General features: G+C 45.1%; 1 protein-coding gene across 9 annotated transcripts in view; it reads right to left on the bottom strand.

Moving 5' to 3' along the window:
• NEDD4L (NEDD4 like E3 ubiquitin protein ligase) overlaps positions 1-21228 on the bottom strand; it is a 328121-nt gene that overhangs the window by 147900 nt on the left and 158993 nt on the right. Inside the window, exon 1 of one of the 9 annotated variants that reach the window (XM_073898120.1) lies at positions 19783-19976. The exons of the other annotated variants lie outside the window; for them this stretch is intronic. Within the exon in view, the coding sequence (XP_073754221.1) occupies positions 19783-19805 (23 nt within the window). The 5' untranslated portion in view covers positions 19806-19976. Of the gene's footprint in view, positions 1-19782; positions 19977-21228 lie in introns of those variants that run through there. 9 annotated transcript variants of the gene reach the window in all.

Below are 21228 nucleotides of genomic sequence, written 5' to 3' on the forward strand. Positions count from 1 at the left end.
GGGGGGGGAGGGGGTCAATCCTGGCTCCCCTCATTTGTCGCTGTATGACTGTGGAAAACTCCTATAGGCCTCTTTGTGCCTCAGTTTTACCATTCATGTAATGGGGAGACTAGCAGTACTTCCTTTTGTAAGGAGGCTGTTAGGAGGACGGAGATAACAATAGTGCCTGATATACAGTAAGCACTCAATAAATGTTAGCTGCCTCCGCCGTGACATCACTATTACCATGGGGTTGTTGAAAGGGACGATTCTTTGACCAGACTCAATACAAGGAGATGAAACAGCAGGTAGAGGGACCAGCTGGAAGGTTTCTGCACCGAGGACTGAGAAAGGTCTAAACACAGAGGCAGTAAGGACCAAAAACAAAGGACTGGAGCAGCCCAAAGGTGTATGGCAAACATCTGGGGATCTAACTGAAGGTGGTGAGGTCAGGAGAGACGTGCACGCCAACTTCCAACCTTCTGGCCTGGATGACTGTGTGCAGGCTCACACTACGGAACCGGACTGGGGCTCTGAGCCCTTACTGGGCCAGCAACATCCCCCATGAAGGAGTCGGGTGCACCACTGACAAGGCAGCTCTACCGTCTGGGGGGAAGCCAATGAATTCCAAGCCACCACCTACGGCCTTGCCTTTATAACCAAAGTCCTTTTACACAGCTCTCGAAGTTTTAGGCCACCTCTCAAGAGGCTCTGGAATCTTCTGCGTCCTGCCCATGAATGGATCTAAGTCTGCAAGGGCCTATAAAAGGCTACGGTCTGTCCTCAGAGAATCCTAATGACTGAGTGCCACTTACATTATAAGTCTGAAAGTTAGAATTGGCCTCCAAAACTACATGTCTCAAGTGGGCAAACCACAAAATGCATCCTGAAGGCTCTTGGGTTCCTCTGCACTTTTCACTGAGTATGTACAGTTCAGAAGAGAAAACCACCTGGGGAGACTCGGGCTGTTCACTCACAAACAAGACCCTGCATCTGTGCACAGATGATGACTTTTTAGGGAAGAAACAGAAAGGTGTCATCACTGTATCTTGCACAAAGGAAGCCCCAGAAACTGCAGGAAATCAATGGCTAGAAGACAGATCCTATTAACTGGAAGCCGCTCTGTCATGAGAAGTCACCAAGAAACCTTAGTCACAAGCCCACCCTGATCTTGCAAAACTGATGAGCAAAGAGCATTGAAATTGTTATCCTGTTCATTCTCAGCATGGAGTCCATTGCTGAAAAATTCCATTTCCCCTCTCTCTGGGCCTCTGTTCCAGTTTTCTCCAAGAGACAAGAATTCAGAGATGGGTCTTGTTCCACCTTCATCACCAGTAAACAGAAACAGGGCAGACAATGGGCATTTCTCAGGAAGAGATGGACATAAGACTTCTGGCTTGCCCACTGCTCAACCTCCAGGACTGTCAGTCTGAGGCAACATTAACAGAGTGATACTTGGCCCTCTCCATCTGACTGGCTCAAATGGTCTATGACCAACAAGAATGTGTAAAGGCGAATCCTTTTGCACAGATTATTTACTTATTTTGGTCAGACTAAACAGTCTTTGCTGAGATCCCTATATCTTAGAGGAGGCCAGAGGCCAGAGAGTTGACTCCACTGGGCAGAGCATTCAAGATGGGTTACGATCAGGCTGCGGCCAGGTTGCAATGACACTGCCTTGTCCCCCCAGCTATAAAAGTGTCCTTCCAAGTTATTTGGAGATCAGAGGACAACGAGAAAGGTCTTCATTTTTCAACCATTTTTCCCTCCTAAGGGAAACACCACAACCATAGCCTGAAAGAAGCAGTAATTCCTTCCTTAACATGAGGCTGCTCAATATGCCACAGCCTATAAAAGGGCTGTGTCTTTTTTCCTTATTAGCCAAGAACAGTGGGCTAGTGTAGTATATTACTTCATGCTGTAGATCAAATTTGTTTTGACTACCTGATGTATCTGATGCACAGAGACTTAGCCGACCCAGAAGTCATCTCATTGGAAAACCTATTTGTTCAAGGTTTTCCTCATTCTTTTCTATGGCTATTAATGCCAGTGTTGCATAAATTACTGACATCTGTAACAAATAGCACAAAATAAGGAAAATTACCTAGAAAGCATTAGAGACTAAAACACATTAATAAAGCAATATTGTTAAAACTGAAGTTTTAAGTCTAACAAACTGTCAAAGATGCAAGAGAGGTAACACTTTTGGAAGAGGCAGACATTTGAATACTAATGGAAAGAAATTATTCCAAGTTTTCTGGAAAGCAACATGGCAGCAGGTATCCAGTATAGAGTTGATGCCTTTATTAAACAAATCTATTTTTAAGGATAAATCCCAAAGAAATAATCAGACATGCAAGCAAATATTTACCTACAAAAGATACTCATTATAACACTGTATATAAAAAGAAATTAGAATCAACCTTTTAGTCCAACAGAGAAATGACTGAATAAATTATGTTATCATCATGTGCTAGAATATTAAAACCATGAAAATCATGCTTTCAAATAATATTTATAGGAGTGCCTGGGTGGCTCAGTCGTTAAGCGTCTGCCTTTGGCTCAGGTCATGGTCCCAGGGTCCTGGGATCGAGCCCCGCATCGGCTCCCTCTCCCATTCCCCCTGCTTGTGATTCCTCTCTTGCTACATCTCTCTCTGTCAAATAAACAAATAAAATCTTTAAAATAATAATAATATTTGTAAACGGGAGAAAATAATCATGGTATAACATTAAGGAATAAGCAGGATCTAAAAATTCTACATACATATGGAAGTAATTGAGAAAAACAGAGCTAAAGTTAATAGTTGTTCTCTCTAGATAAGTTTATGAATTATGTTTATTTTCTTCCTTGAATTTTTTTTTCTAAATTTCCTACCTGAGCAAATACTATTTTTTTTTTAAAAAAAAGATTTCATTTATTTGAGAGAAAAAGAAGCAGCGAGCAAGTGCGCATGGGCAGGGGGGAGGGTCAGAGGAAGAGGGAAAAGCAGATTCCTGGCTGAGTGGGGAGCCCAACTTGGGGCTCCATCCCAGGACCCTGAACTGAAAGTCAGCTGCTTAACTGACTGAGCCATTCATTGAGTACTATTTTTACAACTGCAAAAAAGTCATGAAAATACCAATAATAGTTACACATATGTTTCAACCATAATAAACTCTTCAACAAGGCACTGAAACCTGTAATTTCATGGCTAATCTACATTATGGTAACAAACCCAAAAGGGCTTCAAAAATTTTTTCCTACACAGAAAACTGCCTTAAATGGACGAGTCCTAAAGATTTTTGAAAGAATATGCATATACATTCCAGCCCTTGAGACTTAACGCAAGGCATAAAATATGCTTTGAAATACATCACTTGCCATCAATAGTGGCAATGAGTTACTCGATACAATCTTTCAACAAATACAAGACAGCCCTGGGTCAGTTTACAGACAAATGAATTCTTATTTTGGTTCAAGGTAGGTTAAGTGAGGCATTAAAATTTTACAGCTTAGGTGTATTCTGTGAAACTGCTTTAAAAAAAAAATCTACTTTTCGATACTTCAGTTATGATTTTGTTGTTGGGAGCAACTAGTGGCTTACCCCTATCCTAAAATCTTCCCTGTCACCTAAGCCTTGAGAGTCTTGTCACCAAGACTGACTCTCTCCTGGTCCCCTGCCATCTATAACCAGTCCCCTAGGGAGGTCCCAAATTTGGGTCGTGGAGAACCCTGGGAGCCTGGCAGGGGAGGGGGGAGTACCTGCATGCCCTTCTGTCTAACACACACATAGTTTTCTTTCTATCTAGGTAGACATGCAACAGCCCCTGAAAATATCTAAGCTACAGTTTAAAAAAATTTTTTGTTTAAAACTAAAACCTATGTTTTCCTGTTGTAATAGTATAACTATCATTCATCTCATATTGTCGATAGAAAACTGTTTCACCTATAAATAACTGAAACATTCAGACAGTTGCCAAAGGAAGCGATAGTTACAACTTGCCCTTATCTCCAGCATATTTTTTTAAAGATTTTATTTATTTATCTGACAGAGAGAGACACAGCGAGAGAGGGAACACAAGCAGGGGGAGTGGGAGAGGGAGAAGCAGGCTTCCCGCTGAGCAGGGAGCCGGATGCGGGGCTCGATCCCAGGACCCTGGGATCATCAGCCGAGCTGAAGGCAGACGCTTAACCGACTGAGCCACCCAGGTGCCCCTCTCCAGCATATTCTCTAGGTCTTTTCCCCATACTACCAAAGGTTAAGAAAACACTTCTTTCTAGTAATGCTTTAACAGAGCACAGAGCGTCTCACAAAGCCACAGGAGAAGGGAAAACAAAAACAGCTCCCTTTTCAGAGACTAATAATTGATTTAATTCCTCAAATAGTCACCAAGTGTCCACCCAATGCAAAGGATTGCGGCGGGCACCCATGGGGGAGGTCAAAGAAGTGGGTGGCAGGGGACAGATGAGGAGGGGCCCTCAAAGAGGCTGTCTACCCCTCCCCTCCAGAGAAACCAAAGTCAGACAAATGTACATAACGCAAGGTGTGTTGCCTTTATGGAGTTGGCTGTGTATCTTAAGAACTCAAAGAAGCTCATCAATTTTTATGATTATTCTAAGACGATCTGAAGTGCAGGGAATACCTCATATGAAGAGAAGTAATAACTTCCAGAAACACCGATCAAGCACTACCTGGGTGAACAGCACTGTACCTGGAGCCTTATGTATACATCATCTCTAATCCCTCAAACAGTTCTGGCAAAGGGGGATGTTAATATCCCCATTTCATGAATAAGGAAAAGATGTCCTAATATATGTGTACACATAAAATGCTACACAGCCGTTAAAATGGTATTAATGAACTTGATTTAGTTGCCTTTAAAGAGAGAATGTTTTAAAAAAAATCACATATTACAACTATAAAAACAAATAAAACCATTGCATTATAAATATACCAAACTATAAAATAGTGTGTATTACTGCATTAACGAGACCATGAGTAATTTTTTTCTTCCTCTCATTTCTCCATATATTCCAAGTAAGACAGATGTGTTACTGTTAAGCTGGGATGCTGAGACTGGAGGGTGACAGAGCTGGTGGGCCCCCCCGCTCTGGAAATGGTCCCAAAGGGCAGCAACTAGAAAATCCAAGTTAAAAATATCGTATGTTTGCCTGTTAAGTAGGTGGGGGGAAAGGCATTTACAACTTGAACGTGAATCTCTGATTTAAGAGCCAGAGGGTAAGTAAGGGGGTAAAGAGGTCTCAAAGAGCCTTGAAAGAAAGGTACACAACACAGTAAGTGGAGCGGATGGGAGTATCTTAATTTCCATAGTATCTACGTTCAATGTCCTGTTGGTGAGACAGGCTTCATTAACATCATTCTAACAGCATCTCCCTGGGGGCCGTGGCAATGAGGTAACGTTTAATTACCAGGCCACAGCACCTCCTTTCTTAAACCTTTAGGAGGTTCTAAGAATCCATTCTGCCAAAGGCCTCAAGTGCTGTCCCCCACGCACATTCGAGGGAGGGAGCAATTCAAATCTGCGTCTGCGTGCTTGTGAGAGAAAGTACCCATGTTCCCAGCTGCTGAGACAAGACCCTACCCGGGTCTCTCTTCTGAAACAGTCATTCAGGAATGTGAGAAGCACAAGCACACACCCACAAACCACACGCACACTTACGGGAAGAATGCCACAGCCTCACAGTGTTTGCAAAGTTTCGGGGGTTTCCTGCCTTAATGTAAGTGAATATCGCAAAATAATCCATCGATCAAAAGACGTACACTTCACAGATTAGAAACGGAACAACAAAGTTAAAATGACTTTGACTGTATGGTGGTATTGTCTCTCAATATGCAGTAATGTTATGGAAATCTTCAGCCAAACAAGACCATTACATCAAACACAACCGCATGTATCACTAATTTCAAACTGTCATAAAGGTTCAGAGGTACTTTTAATCCTTTTCTTCAACCTTTATTGACAAGTCACATTTGTTACCTCCCCAGGACCAGCCCCACATAAAGCAGTAGACAATAACCCAAATTCGGGCGCCTGGGTGGCTCAGATGGTTAAGCGTCTGCCTTCGGCTCAGGTCAGGATCCCAGAGTCCTGGGATCGGGTCCCACATCGGGCTCCCTGCTCCTTGGGAGCCTGCTTCTCCCTCTGCCTCTCTCTCTCTCTCTCTCTCTCATGAATAAATAAAATCTTAAAAAAATAAAAATAAAAATAACCCAAATTCATAAGGGCCCTAATCCTAAGGACCCCGGCTAACTATAAGCATAGGAGTATGGCACATACTCGTGCCAAAAACATGTAACTCACGTTCGCTTCATCAAAATGCTGAACATAAATCTGTGAAATGAATCATCTCCCCATTACCTCCCAACACAGTCCCAGACATGGTCCCATGAACAAAAATTCTACCTGGAAAACACATTTCTTTAATGTGCACACATTTGGAAAAAAAAATGCACATGCCCACACATGCACACACACACACACACACAAAGCCTTACTTCTGTTGAGAGCATTTGGTCTTTGTCAATAAATTGTGTATTTAATTCATTAAAAAAAGGTCCCAGAAGAATGTCCATGGGCAGTAAATCCGTATGACAACATACCCTCAGTATAAAAATGCATACTTTCAAATTTACCACACAATTAAATTCCGTGTCATCATTCTTCACTGATCTTAAATATTTAAGCAGCTATCCTACTTATTTAACTGAATAATTAGCATAACCCAGAAGCCATACATTTTCAAAGACCAATTTATCTCTAACATGCTTGTACATTCACTGACCACAGAATGCTGCTCCGAAGCATTCCTGCCTGCAAAAGTGTTACCCACTCCAAATGTTTATGTACACTGGTTTGCACAAAGAGTTATAAGCTTCCAGAACTCCAAAGAAGTAAAACAGACAGGAATTCCAAGAAGTAGTTCAGGCAGAAACTGTCTGGGAGGGGTAAGCATGTTAATAACAGATGCATACAAGGCTATCAAGAAAGCCTGCAAATACCATCGGCTCTCCCACTTAAACATGTGAGAAGGAGAGCCACATCCTCCTTCCAGAACTTTCCTTCCACCGCCCGCCCCCCCACCGGACAGAATCCTGAGCTGGCTGAACACAGGTTTCAATCTTACAAGTCCTATAGATCCTAAATGATCGACCTAAACGTTATATCATCCCCGAAGAAGTTCTTTTGAAAACCATACAGTCCAACTCTATTAAATATTTAAGCAATATTTTATACTGTAGCAGAAATAGAAATCTGCTCAATCTATTTAACTATCCAGGCCAGAGAAGGAAATATACGTGGGGCACAGGGAAGCAGTCATGTAAGAAATCTTGTGTCACAGAGGATACTGCTCCTGTGAACAATTAGGAAGTTGGTGAGATTTATCAAGGAAACTTTCGAGTATTTCCCATCTGTGGCCCGCATCCTGTCACAAGATGGCTCCCCCTGCAGAGTCTACTCCTCACCTTTCTCCAGGTACCTATTGAGGGCTTCGATCCCGCTCTCACTTGGCAGTACCTACACTCTGATGGTGTTTGCCCACAGTAAAGATAAACTAGAACACATGCCCTGTCTGTTGTATGAGCACTAAGTAGGGGGCTCAAAGGCAGACAGGCCCATTCTCTAGCCCATGGCATCACCACAATGGCTGTGACCTCGGGATTAGGAAATCCTAGAGGTTCTCAAACTGGGGTGGGCATCAGAATCACTTGGAAGGCTGACAAAAACACAGGTTGCTGGGTCCCAAACCCTGTGTTTCCAATTCTGGTCTGAGGTAGAACAGGGTAGTCTGCATTTCTAACAATTTGCTTGTCTGCCCGTCCCCTCCCCTTTGGGGAGCAATGAGACTCTACTTTTCCCTCTTTGTTTCTCCAGAATCCAGCACAATGGGTTCATTCAACTCAGTACATGCGCCTCCACTATCCGATCACCCCCAAGAGGACCGGAGGAGGGTACAGCCTCACCTCTACTGGAAGCCAAGGTCTTTGACACTTGACACTGCCCTTGTTTACTGGGGTTGTAGGAAGGGCAACCTACAAGGCCTACCTGTAATTTTAATTAACCAGTCAGTACCGCTTTTTGTTTATTTCAATGGGGGTAAGGGAGAGAGAGCAGAGCAGAGGCAAGTCAGTTCTTGTCTATTTAAAAACACACCGTTGTCTAAAGAGACAACGGTTACAAGTACCCTGTAATAACATGAGCCTGTCAGGAATTCAGTTCTAAAGGGAATAAGGGGAAGAGGTGTGAGATGTGATACTTCAGCCAGCCTTACAGTCAGGTGGGATACTGATACCTACCTGCTCATCTACTCTGTGATTCAGAAGAAAAGTCAATCCAACTCGAACGTCAAACAAAAACTCAAAGATACGTTATTTGCTATAAATTAGTTCCCTTCACCCCCAATTTATCAAGTCAGTAGCCTAAAAACAACAGGTGCGCAGATGCAGAACGGCACTGACATCAGCCTGCGTGGGACCAGACCTCCAGAGTCATCACCCATCAGTCACCCCGGAAGCCAGCTCCTTGGCTAATACCACCTGTGTCTTCATGATCGACAAGGAACAGTGCTGGTCAAACAGAGCAACTTTGAACTCGATGCCCAAGTGGAATCAACACTGAGCTGTGCCCACCTAGAAAAGATGGCCAAAGCCAAGGTAGAGAAGGACTCGGGGAACTAAACAGAAGAAAAGCTACTTTCAATGAACTCTAAGAGTGCTGGTTCCCACAGCAGTGGCGGGCTGCATGCTCTGGGGCCCCGGGACTGAACGGGGCATGGGGAGGGAGGTGCTCAGCACCCCTCCGGCCAGCACAGAGATGGACACAGCCCAGACGCCTGTGTGCCTGGTGCTCAGAACAAAGGTCGAGCAGAGGGAGAGGCCCTGGACTGGTGAACAACAGCTCTGCTCAGAGAGCTCCTCAGACGGGCAGGGGAGCGTGGGGAGGGGCAGGGACCCCAGGTCAGCTGTGCATTCTGCTCCACACATCCTAGGCACATCAACATCAACATCAACATCAACCTCTCCCCCGCCAAGTGCTGACTCTGTGCCAAGCACTGCCCTAAGTACTTTCTGTATAATCTTTCCTTACACCTACTTAGTAAGTGTCTGGACTTCTCGGGGGGGGGGGGGGGGGGGGGACAGGCAGTGGGGCCAGGGGTCTCTCAGGAGCTAATGACCATAGGACCAGTGCGGTTCTCACTGTAAGAACTGGTCTTTCTTGTCACAGGCAGCATTCCCTGAGGAAAAGGGATTCCTCCCTCCCTGGAAGTTAGCGTGAGATATGGCAGCTTCTGAAGTCTGCACAGGCAGCCCCATGAGTGATGCCCATCAGCGAAGCAGCTGGTGGGGTGGGGAGAGGGGGGCACCAGGGAAGCCCTGAGGCGGAGGTCTCGAGCTTAGCACACACCTGAACACAGAAAGAACAGAGTAGCTCATCTTGAACCATTCCCTAGGTAATAGGCTAAATTGTGCCAAAAGACAGATAAGTTGAAGTCCTAACCCCAGTGCATCAGAACGAGACCTTATTAAGAAAAAGGGCCTTAGGACGCCTGGGTGGCTCAGTCGGTTAAGCGGCTGCCTTCGGCTCCGGTCATGATCCCAGGGTCCTGGGATCGAACCCCGCATCGGGCTCCCTGCTCAGCAAGGAGCCTGCTTCTCCCTCTTTCTGCCACTCCCCCTGCTTGCGCTCTTTCTGACAAATAAATAAAATCTTAAAAAAAAAAAAAAATAGGGCCTTTATAGAGGTAATCCAGTCAACATGAGGTCATTAGGGTTGGCCCTAGTCCAACAAGATGTTGTCCCTACAAAAAGGAAGTCTGCAGAGACAGACATGCACACACAAAGACGATGGGAGGACAGATAGCCATGTGGCTGGAAGGACGCGTCTACAAGGCAGAGGGAAGCTAAAGATCGCCAGCAAGCTCCAGAAGGGAGAAGAGGCAAGGGAGGGGTTTTCCCCCAGAGCTCCCGGAGGGAGCGCTGCCCTGCCAACACCTGGATTTCAGACTTTCAATCCCCAGAACCGTGAGGCGATACATCTCTAAGGTTTTTTATTTAAAATTTTTTTAAATATTTTATTTATTTATTCGACAGAGAGACACAGCGAGGGAGAGAACACAAGCAGGGGGAGTGGGAGAGGGAGAAGCAGGCTTCCCGCCGAGCAGGGAGCCCGATGCGGGGCTCGATCCCAGGACCCTGGGATCATGACCTGAGCCGAACGAAGCCGCTTAATGACTGAGCCACCCAGCTGCCCCACATCTCTAGGTTTTAAGCCACCCAGTTTGTGGTACTTTATCACAGCAAACCCGGGAAACTCAGAGTCCGTGTTAAAGCCAGTTTTTCTGTGAAACCCTTGAGCCCAAATGTGTCCTAGAACTCTCACTTTTTTCTTGTTTTAGGAGGACCCTGACTATCTGAATTCTTGCGTAACATTCCCAGGAGGGGCTTGGGGCAAGACTCGTAATCAAATGTCACATCTCTGCAGTCTGTATGAATAGTTATATTTAAGTGTTCCACACAAAAACCAGAAATGAGACTCTTCAAGTCTGTTCAGGTCAGGTTTTGCCATCAAATGAGTTTCCTACAAACCTACAAAAACATTCCCAGTTTCCAGGGCTTTTTGGATTTTGGAACTGATAAAGGAAGGATCTGGAACAGATAAGGGACTATGGGCCTGTTCCATGTTGCAGAACAACCCTTAAAATACATATACTCCTAATGCCACCCTGCCAATCCCGTTCAGACTGCTCACAGAAACACAGCTGCCTGGGAATCCTGCAATTCCCCACGGAAACAGAAGTATGCCCTCAACTCTTAAAAAATAATTTGCAAAATAATTTTTTACTTTACAAGTTTTATCTCCAAGGCTATTACACATGCAAACAAACCACGAGGCCCTTGACCTTTCCATTATGCGGAGTTCTGAACTATGTCACCACAAGGCTTTTTAAAATGTAATTTTAAAAGAGAGGCAAAACAATCATGCTTCACGCTATCATCACAGGAAGAAAAGCAAGTATAATCAATAGAAAGCAGGCCAGAGGATGATAATGCCCCACCTTTTTGCTAGGGAGAGAGAATTGTCATCCGGCACACGTTCCCCTCCCCGCCTCCCAGTGATGCAATAAACGTACAGCACGTACTCACATTTGGACTTCCTGGCCTGTATGTTGTCAAGAAGAAAGGAAATTTATAGAAGAAATAATAAAGTCTGTATCAGCATGAACTATCTCGGTTGACCTGCTTGTTTGTTCCTCACTGGTGTGAGCACCACCAGAGCCCCTTACCGTATCTCCAAAGCTAGATGCACATGGGAGATTTCCCCCTTTTGTTCAGATATTTTAAAATCCTCCCTTAAGTTACTGTGCTAGATGAGACTGGATACTGAAGGACTCCCAAAGAGAGCCTAGGGTGGGTTCTAGAATTGCTAATAGGGATTGGTCCTACCCACACCACCCTCACACCGTAGAGGGTGTTTGCGCGTGAAGGTTTAGCCCCTAGATGATTCTGTGGTGTCCCTGTGACCCTGAAGAAGTGTTAGATAATCATGGGGTGAGGGCACACAGAATAGATTAAGAGAATTTACCCAGAATAAAATGCACCTTTCCCATAAAAACTATGGTGGTCAGACCTCAATTACACTGAAACAGGACACGGATCCTTGTTTTACTTGTACCCGATGCTGAAGAATTTCTATTAGGCAGTAAGTGCAGAATCTAATTAAACCACTTGTCACCAACATCCACACCTGTCTGATTCCCCACATATGCCAATCTCCTAACTTCCAAGTCTTCACGGCCCACTTGCCCTGGGTGCATGCTTGCGTATAGGTGACTAGGTTTTCTCCCCATCATTCCAAGGGAAATCCAGGTAGCCAGCACCAACCCCCCTCTTCTTCCCAGAACAAAGCACCCTATACTAACCAGCTTCCCCATGGCTCTACCCTCCTACAGTTGTGACCTTTCAGACCACTCCTTTGCCACTGAATCACATGGCCTTTCTGTATTATTTGCCCTTTACTCAAGTGTGTAAATCTTAGTTCTCTTAAACTATTTGCAAGACACTTAAGGCCACTATCTACGTTTTAGGCTTGTCTGCATTTTCCACCAAACCTCTCAAATATTTCTTGGTTGCCTGACTTCCTACCCATCATTATGACAGGGTAACTTCTTCCTAGGGTCACACGCTTGCAAACATGGTATTGCATGAGTTGCCAAAACCCTGAATTTCTCAAGTTTATTAACCTCAAATCCTTAGGCGGCTGCTGGTGTGGATGGAGATACCATTAAACGGTGATCATGACAAGATATACTATATGCCACTTGTGGGTGTAAGCAGGTGTCACCACAAAAGGAGACACACAAGCTCTCCCTTCGCTGGGTCACTAGGGGTAAGGTATGTTACATTACCCCTAGCAAGGTGAACATGCATATGCACTTCCCCATTCTGCAGAAATAATAGTCAGTAACCATACTGAATAAGCAGTTTGAGACCTCGGCAATTAACGTTCAGGTAACAGCATGACTCCTTGTAAGTGAACACAAAACCCTGCCCAGACACATGCAGTCTAAATTTGAGAAATGGTATGCGTGGGGATAACTATGTATTCTAGCCAAATACCAATTATTACCTAATTAGATTTATAGTCTATAATTTTGAGGACCTAAGGCTTGAGCACTAGGCAAACAAATGAAGGAATCTCCTGGCCATCTAGTCTCAGTGATTAAACGCCTCCAGGATGAAATTCACTACAAGCTCCAACCTCCTCTACTCCACATCTTGTTGATGCAGCCAAATATTAACCCAAATGCCCAAGCCCAACACGTAGCCATCGCCCACTGTGAATTGGTTCTTTGTAACGTACGAGACAGTCTGGAGAATACACGGTCTGCCTCTGCGATTCCATCACCCCTGTGCCTTACACATGTAGCCAAGGGGGATGATTTTTCGTTCTCCAAACAAACCATGTTTTCCCTCTGCTGGAAACGTCCTGCGCCCACCTTGTGTGCATATGACCCTCACTCAACCTTAAAGACCAGCTCAACTGTCTCTGAGAACACTGCCTAACCCCAAACCCCCACTCCTGTTGGTAGAAGCCAACCAGGAGAGCAATCATTTACTTACACGTCCATTTTTGCTACTGGTCCGGAAAATCCTTTTGAACAAGCATCCATGCCTTGATCACTTGTGTATATGGTATTCCAGTCACACAGTAGGTCTGCAGTAAGTCACTGCTTTACAGGGTATCATGATGGCGGCAAGTTAGGCATATGGGGCCCTGGGGATAAGGTGGTTGGGTTAAATCTCAAGCTAGCTGGTAGCCAGATCCTGGAACATCATGGACCATACCGTGGAACATGTGAGGTTTATTTTAAAATAAATACTGCTAACAAAAGGGTAAACTGGATGGAAACAGAACAGCCTCATTTGTGATTTCTTGGTTATCTTTCTCAAGTCATGACTGAAAACAAGGAAATTCAATAGTAATGGAGCAGAAGCCAAAAGTGAAGGATAATCTGCTCTTAGGGAGTTTGAACAAGAGGCAATTAATAAAGGATTAAGGCGAAGTAAAACCACAGCGGAGCATGTAACTGCAGCGTGCTGAATGCTGAAAACCAGAGTGGCAATTAGATAGGAAAAACCCACAATGGGTAAAACATTTGCTGCGTCAAGGAAGAGCTGCAAGGAGCTTCAGAGAGCTATTCCCCTGTGCAAAGACCTCGCTGTGTAACAGACGCCAGGAGGCTACACTCTGACCCTTAGAAAAAGCATGTAAGAAAGTCTCCGTTCGACTTTCATCTCAAAGTGGTGACAACCATCCAGCCAACGCCATTATCCTAATGCATACAGCTGGGGTAAGGTGTCCTATCAACAAGTCACCTCAATACATCGACAATTCAGAAGAAACCACAGCCTCCAGGAGACCAAAGTCAGAACCAGGAAAGCCCAGGGGAAGCTCCCTTCACAGACCCTCCCCCTTCCTTCCTTCAAGAAATCTTCACTGGGCACCTACTACGTCTCCAGCACTGGTCTAGGCACCTGAGATACACCCGGGAAAGAAACACTTAAAGCTCCCTCCCTCTGTGGAATTTACACTCCAGCAAGTGGAGATCGTTGGTAAACACAGAATAAATTCGTAAAGAAGAGGCATGTTAGAAGCTAACACTTGAGACAAAGGGCTGATGCTGGGGCCCTTTGTGAAACAAGTGATTTTGAACAGCAACTTGAAGGAAATGAGAACGCATTCACTGGAGGTGGGAGGGAGACCCTCACAGAAATAGAACGGTTGTGCATTTGACAAAGACAGGATGATGTTCTCTCCCGGTTGCCTCAATTTACTTGACTTAGGGTAACACAGCCACGCAATTAAGGGCGTGAGCTCAGTCAGGAGTAAGACACACCTGGGGCTGCTTTCCAGTTCTGCTACTTGCAACTGGAAATCATCAGTGAATCTCATCCAATGGCGGCCAGGCTTCCATACCCTTTCCCTTAGCACTTCGTGAACTGCCGTCGTCCTTAGCAGTAAGGAGACCACAGTAGGTCCCAAAGGACCCTGCTCGCAAGCACGGCACAGGAACTCAGAGCCTGGGGACCTGAAAACTGGCGATGCTGGGTTAGGAAGTTCATACTCCTAATGTACTGCTCTGCATGTCTTCACTTTCCCCCTACCTCTCAACAGCCTCAAGTTTTAAAACAGTAACAGTTTATGAGGTTTGGTTCCATAGGCTGCTATAATACATCTTGACTTGAGAGAAAAAAAGACAATTATTGGAAGTCACAGAACCCTAACAACTCCATTTGGCAAAGGACAAACCTTGTGTCCTGTCAACGGTGCAGCTGCAAGTTCAACCCTCTGTGTCATCTAGGCCGCCACACCTATTATAGGAATCACTCTTATGCTACTCCATTGATGTGGATGCTCCTCATTTCCAGTCAGACTAAATGACACTTCAAAATGCTTGATGGGTGGAAATTTTTTTTCCAGGAAATATCTTCTCCTTTTGCTCTAAGATCAATGACCACTTACCCTTTTAGGCACCATAATGTAGAGCTTTCTATGCAAAGGATGTTTTACAGGATATTTAAAAGCAGCCATTACCCTAGTGCTGGCCACAATTTCCATACTAACCAACACCAACCATACTGGAAAGTGTCAGGAGCTCCCATGCAGAAGGAAAAAAGCTCACCTACCTGTACATTTGTTAGACCTTCCTCCTGATTTCATTTCTTTAGATACCCTCACATTGCCTTCAATTACAGTACCTGTAATTGTGAACAGTACCTGTTCACTCCCCCGACAGGATGCAGCTCCCTGAGGGTGGTGGAAGGGGCAGGTGACTGTACGAGGCTGTGCAGCCTGCCCAGCACCCAGAACCTGAATGGCCCCTGAGGCCATATTCGTTGAATAACTGACTAAGTTTCACCTCAAGGCTGGGAGCCCGTTTGGGCTCTAACTGGCGCGTGCTCAGTATGGGAGCTCACAAACTGCTTTTCATTTTGTTCCCTGCCCACACATCTCCCCTCCCTTAAAAAAAAAAAAAAGCAGAGCCAAATATAGGATGTGCCCAAGCACAACAAAAGGGTGAGTTAATTATGACGCAGTTAACACCTAGGATTAGGCCAGGACCTGCTGCTGGGGGCGGAGGAGGAGGCTGAAGGCTCCAGCCCAGAGGGGGGTAAGGGGCTGCACTGCTTATAACTGCACGGAGGAACCCCACTGCTGAGCCTGTGGCTCTTACCCCCCAATGGGTTATTGCTAAACCAAGATGCTGGCTTTGTCACCAAACCTCCTGCCTTATATTCAAGCTGAAGTTGAATATAAACAGCAATATCCCTTCAGTAGCAGGGTGATGCATCATCTCGTGGGAGTTGGAGTTTCACAAAGGTGACAAAGCCTCTTCTGGGTCGTACCCCCCCCGACACACCTCCCTGCTTTACATAACCTTTCTAGCCATCAGGTTCTTCCCCACCCCACCCCCCCGAAACAGAGTTCCACTGGCACACACGGGAAGAAGACTATTCTACCTTTGGTATGTGGCTTCCCATCTGTGAACAAAGAACTGAAAAGAAAAATGTTTTTAAACCAGCTAACATAATTAGGGGACATGTTTTCCCGATCTCATTAATCTTACAAATCAATTAAGTCTTAATTATCTTTGATGGCCATCTTCACTCAGCCCAATTCTTAACAGCTGTGAGTTTTTAATCAGATAAAAACAAGGGGGGAATCAACCTTGAATTTTAGCTCAGCAAAAACTGCCAACTGTAGGAAAAAAGAGGTACCCCTCAGTGTCTAGCACAAAGATACTTAATATTTGGTAACTGACAGGCTGAAAAGTAAGAGGAATCATTGTAAAGTAATGAACAAGACATTACACCTGTCTTAAATAGCCTGGTCAAGGAGTTAAAACAGTCACACAAATAGAACACTAGATGGACGGTGTCCAAAGAGAGCACCCCTCTTTCGGATACATTGCTCGCTGATGAACACAGGTACAAACCTCAACATGAAAGGGCAACAGGGGAGAAGGAGGAATATATTAAAGGACACTGAAGCCACCACACCATTCCCTTTAATGAAGCCAGAGACCTCACTGAGTCTCAAGTTTATCTACTCAGCCCAGCAGATCTTGGCCAAAATAAACTCCCTGACCTCGGTTAATTGAGGGCGGAAGGTTCAAATCCCTGCACCTGGCAAGTGCTCCTGAAGATCACAGCCCCAGGACTCTGCACAGCCTCTGCTCCAAATTCTATGACCAAACACCCTCATAATGTGACGAGGTCTCCAGGCACTGACCTGAGTCAGCGGTGGTTTATAATTCCATGTGATCCCTTGCCTGCAGCAAGCCCAGTAATAGTGAGATGGGCAGGACAACCCAAATCATTTCAAGTGGTGCTCTTCTATGTACTTCGACAAAGATCCGTCTACCCAACTTGGATCCATCATCTGTGTTTCCACTTAGTGTGAAGTGACACTGTTAACTGCCTCTGGGGTGTGATGCTATGTCACAGGTCTCATGTGCCGTTCCAAAAATTTCCATCGAGTCTTTCATGCTCTAGATGAAAAATCAATCCTTTGTTTTCAGGGATGATGTCAATCAGGTGCTGGAAATTTTTCTTTCAACTTTAATTCCAGTATAATTGTTTTATATTAGTTTCAGGTGTATGATATAATGATTCAACAATTCTATACACTCTTCAATGCTCATCACAGTTAAGTGTCCTCTTAGGAGATGGAATTTTGACTTTTCTTCCCGTAACTGTCTCTAAGATGAATAACAGCTCACCCGTCACGGCTGAGAGAGTATGGCTCACGGTTACCTGAGAAGATCTCATGATTATTTGGGCTGATCTAGTTTTGGCAACAACAGCAGGGCAGGAGGAATTTTCTAAAAGATCTAGAACCTCGGGCCTTTAAAGGATTCAGAAGCAAAGTCCTCTTTGATTTCAAGACGGGCAGTCTCAACTCAAGACTAACCCACAAGTCGCGGCCAGTGCGCAGGATCACACGGGGAACTGTTTACCTGTGCTCCTATTTACCTGTGCTTCCAAGAAAAACAGGCCAAGCACCCAAGGAGCACAAATATTTACAGTAGGTGAAGGCATGCCAAGTGACTCTCTTTGGAATTCTGAGCCACTGAGAACATAGTTGAGGGCGATTCTGGAAACACTTGAGAACACGTGTTGCTGTCTTCACCATGAATGTGAATGACCTCAGAGGCCTTTGGGATCCAAGGTGAGAGATGAGCTGGCTTGCTTTGGGCTGACCTATAGAGTGGGACATCCTTTACATTGCTGGCACATTAAATCATTGCTCGATAACCCAAAATGCACAAGGAGGGAAATCACAAGGAGGAAAAAGATTTCTGATAAGGTGAAGGAAATGACATGTAAATGCCTTCACCTGAAAACGGATTTGGAAAAGCCCTAAACGGTACAGATGATAGAAGAAACACTGCCTGGAATGAAATTCAAGAAAAAAAGTCAAAACAACCCTGCTCTCCCAACACAACCGTCATGATCACAAAAGCCTCTGTGTTATCACCCACCTCTAAGAGGTTGTCAATCAGTATACAGGGCTCCCCACGATCACCACACCCACCTAAACAAACCATTTTAGGATAAAATGTTTATATTCCTCTAATCGCAAATTCCTATCATGCCACTCCTGCCTTCATTTTATATATTATATTCCATGCCAATAAGACTGTCCTAAACATGTTGTTAAATCAACATTTCAGTTTCAAGATAGGACTCCAAAAAAAAACGACCTTCATTTAAAAAATTGATAACATCTGTAAGATTCATTTTCTTTTTTTTTTTAAAGATTTTATTTATTTATTTGAGAGAGAGAGAGAGAGAATGAGAGATAGAGAGCACGAGAGGGAAGAGGGTCAGAGGGAGAAGCAGACTCCCCACTGAGCGGGGAGCCCGATGCGGGACTCAATCCCGGGACTCCAGGATCATGACCAAGGCAGTCGCTTAACCAACTGAGCCACCCAGGCGCCCACATTCCCTTTCTTTTCTAATAGAAAGGATTCCCCCCCCACCTCTTGATTTCACCAGCTTACTCAGATTCCTACGGGAATTAAAGTTCACCTCACCCTCCCCACTAACATTTAAAGGAGGGGGTACAAAACCACACAGGTTCTTTAAATTCCCTTTTCTCTTATAGTTTGGCTGCTTGTTTTCGTTTGTCTGATTCGCACAATCTAACTCAAACACCTGTGGACAACCTGCTTCTCCACGTGAAAAGTATTTTATGAAAGAATGACTCAGATTTGACTATAGGCTTTGCCATCTCACAGTCGATACATTTTTATTTACTGTCTTAAAATTCCATCACTCTTAACATTTAACATTAGGAATACTTGTTTGAAAGTAACCTGGCTCATTAATATAAAGGTGTGGCCTGCACTCTGATTTATTTCAGGCTTTGGCAACACTCACCGACACACACTAACTAGTTAACTAACAGTTTATGAATCACCATCAAATGAGACAGTAAAGAAACAGAAAAATCACATGTTAATCATAAAGTCTACTTGTACGTATGAGTAGTAAGGGTGGGAAAATGACAGCAAAACCTCAAGGAAAAACTCAGTTGAATATGGGCTTTAATTTTTGTTCTCTCAAACCCAATCATAATAACAATGACAATAATAAACGCATCCAGAACAAGTTATGAAAGCCAATACTAAGGGGAAGAAAGATTTCTCACCACCAACTAACAATTCAGATATAAGCCATAAATAACTCTCCAAGCCAACCATTTCTAACCTAAGATGTTATTTTCATTTGAAGCCAAATAGAGCTGGTGTCTCCCCTCTCCTCCAGTGAGATTTCTAAGTCAGAAGTACTCAAAGAGAGATCCACAACAGAACAGGAAGAAAAACAATTGTTTCTTCCTAAACCACTGACTTCTAACCGAAGTGGTCTACATTTTCCATTATTTTCACAAAGAAAACAAAGGTATCCATCGTGCTTTCGTTTTGAGAATAAAAAGTGTACGCTTTTCGAATCAAGACAGAAGAAAGCAGAAGGGTAGAAATCAGGAGAATTCAGATCACAACTCTTTCCAAGTTTCATTCTTTGCCTACCATCCCATCCATACAAAGCAAGGGTAAAAGTGATCAACCACAGCCCACCCTGAACACTGAAAAGTAATTTATCATGGAAAATCTTGGTATGTGCTAGAAAAACATGCCGCTGACATCCAAACAGCCCTACACCAAAATCAAACTCCGTGCCCACAGATGTTATGTATTCATATAACAAACATACAGTGGCGTCTTTGTTCTTACCTATAATTGTCCTCAAGGCTCATGAAAAACAAGCCATCTGTCCTGCCGGGAAGCGTCTGGTGGAGCTAGGTGTGCAGCCACACGGCTGGCAATCTACCTGGACGACCCTGGGGCTCCTGGCCTCGTCTTCGTCCTTCCCAGTGTGGAAATGCTGCCCGCACACACCTCTGCCGGCACTCGGGGACCACCAGGAAGTCCCCGCACAACTGAGGAGGAACGCGGGGAGCGTGCTACTTATACGGATGAGTCACTTCAATGACAGCTAGAGAGAAGTGCTTGTTGGTGGAGAAGGAGCCGACTCAAGCTCCACCCCTACCGTAAGGCTTAGGGAACTCCGCCCAGCTCAGCAATTAGCTTCCACCGCCCGGTGCCGTAACATTAGGTTACCAAGTGGCGCTTCTCACGAGGGAGGAGAACAACCAAGTCCCGGTTTACCGAACAGGACGGGCGATAACCCGATAACCGGAGAGCACATGGTGCTCGTCGCAACTGTAACTGGGGCTGCGCGGTTTTGTTCATTTAAAGCTGTGCCCCAGCCTTCCGGGAAGACAGGCCGTAGAGGTCTGCCCTTCACCTTCACAAGGAACTCGGCTTCTCTCCAGTTCCGTCGCGTGAGGCCCCCACACACCGGATATACCTGCTGGACCTCAAAAAGCTGAAAGTCGTCTTTTTTTTTTTTTTTTAAGATTTTTTTTTTTTTTAACTAATCTCTATACTCAACCTGGGGCTTGAACTCACAACCCTGGGGTCAAGAGTCACATGCTCCACCAACTGAGCCAGCCACGCGCCCCAAAAGCGGAGTCTCGAAGGGGCAAGAGGCCAGAGCAAAGGTAACTATGATGCAAACGACAACACCTTACAGAACTGACAGGGTGGGGGGACGGATTTGGTGTCACTGGAGAGAGAGCACCACCCTATAAACCAATCTACCATCTCTGGTGGGCAAACCCATTTTCAGATTAACCAGCTGGGTGTGCTTAGGTCTAGACTGAGGGCACTGAGTGAGGGCAGGGGGAGCTCCCCTTGGTACTTCTTCAGCACTGTGTGCCGCTGGAGGGGTACAGTTTACAGACCTGACCACCCTTCACTGGACTCCCGGGGACCAAAACATGTGCTCTTTGGCTTGTGACTGGCACTGAGCTCCACCTCCTTTGCTCATGGCCAAAGCCAAGTCGAAACCCACGTCTACAACCCCAGCAGGCATGGCTGAGACGGGAAGTGTCCCCACTTGTAGCAAAAAGCTAACTTTCTACATTAACTCAAATTTGGTGGCACGCTCACTCATGAACTACTCCAGGCACGTCAGCCGAGAATCTCTAAACTAGACTTTCAAGTTCCCACAGGGGTTCAAAGGCCGGGATTCCCTGAGGTGCTGGGGACAAGGCAGATCACCAGGGGAGTCGGCGACCTCTCGTGGCTGGGAGGATCACTGAGGGCTTGCTGGAG

This window comes from Callorhinus ursinus, unplaced genomic scaffold (assembly GCF_003265705.2).
Source record: "Callorhinus ursinus isolate GAN/ISIS: 27379988/994484 unplaced genomic scaffold, GSC_fseal_2.0 scaffold11, whole genome shotgun sequence".
NCBI lineage: Eukaryota > Metazoa > Chordata > Mammalia > Carnivora > Otariidae > Callorhinus > Callorhinus ursinus.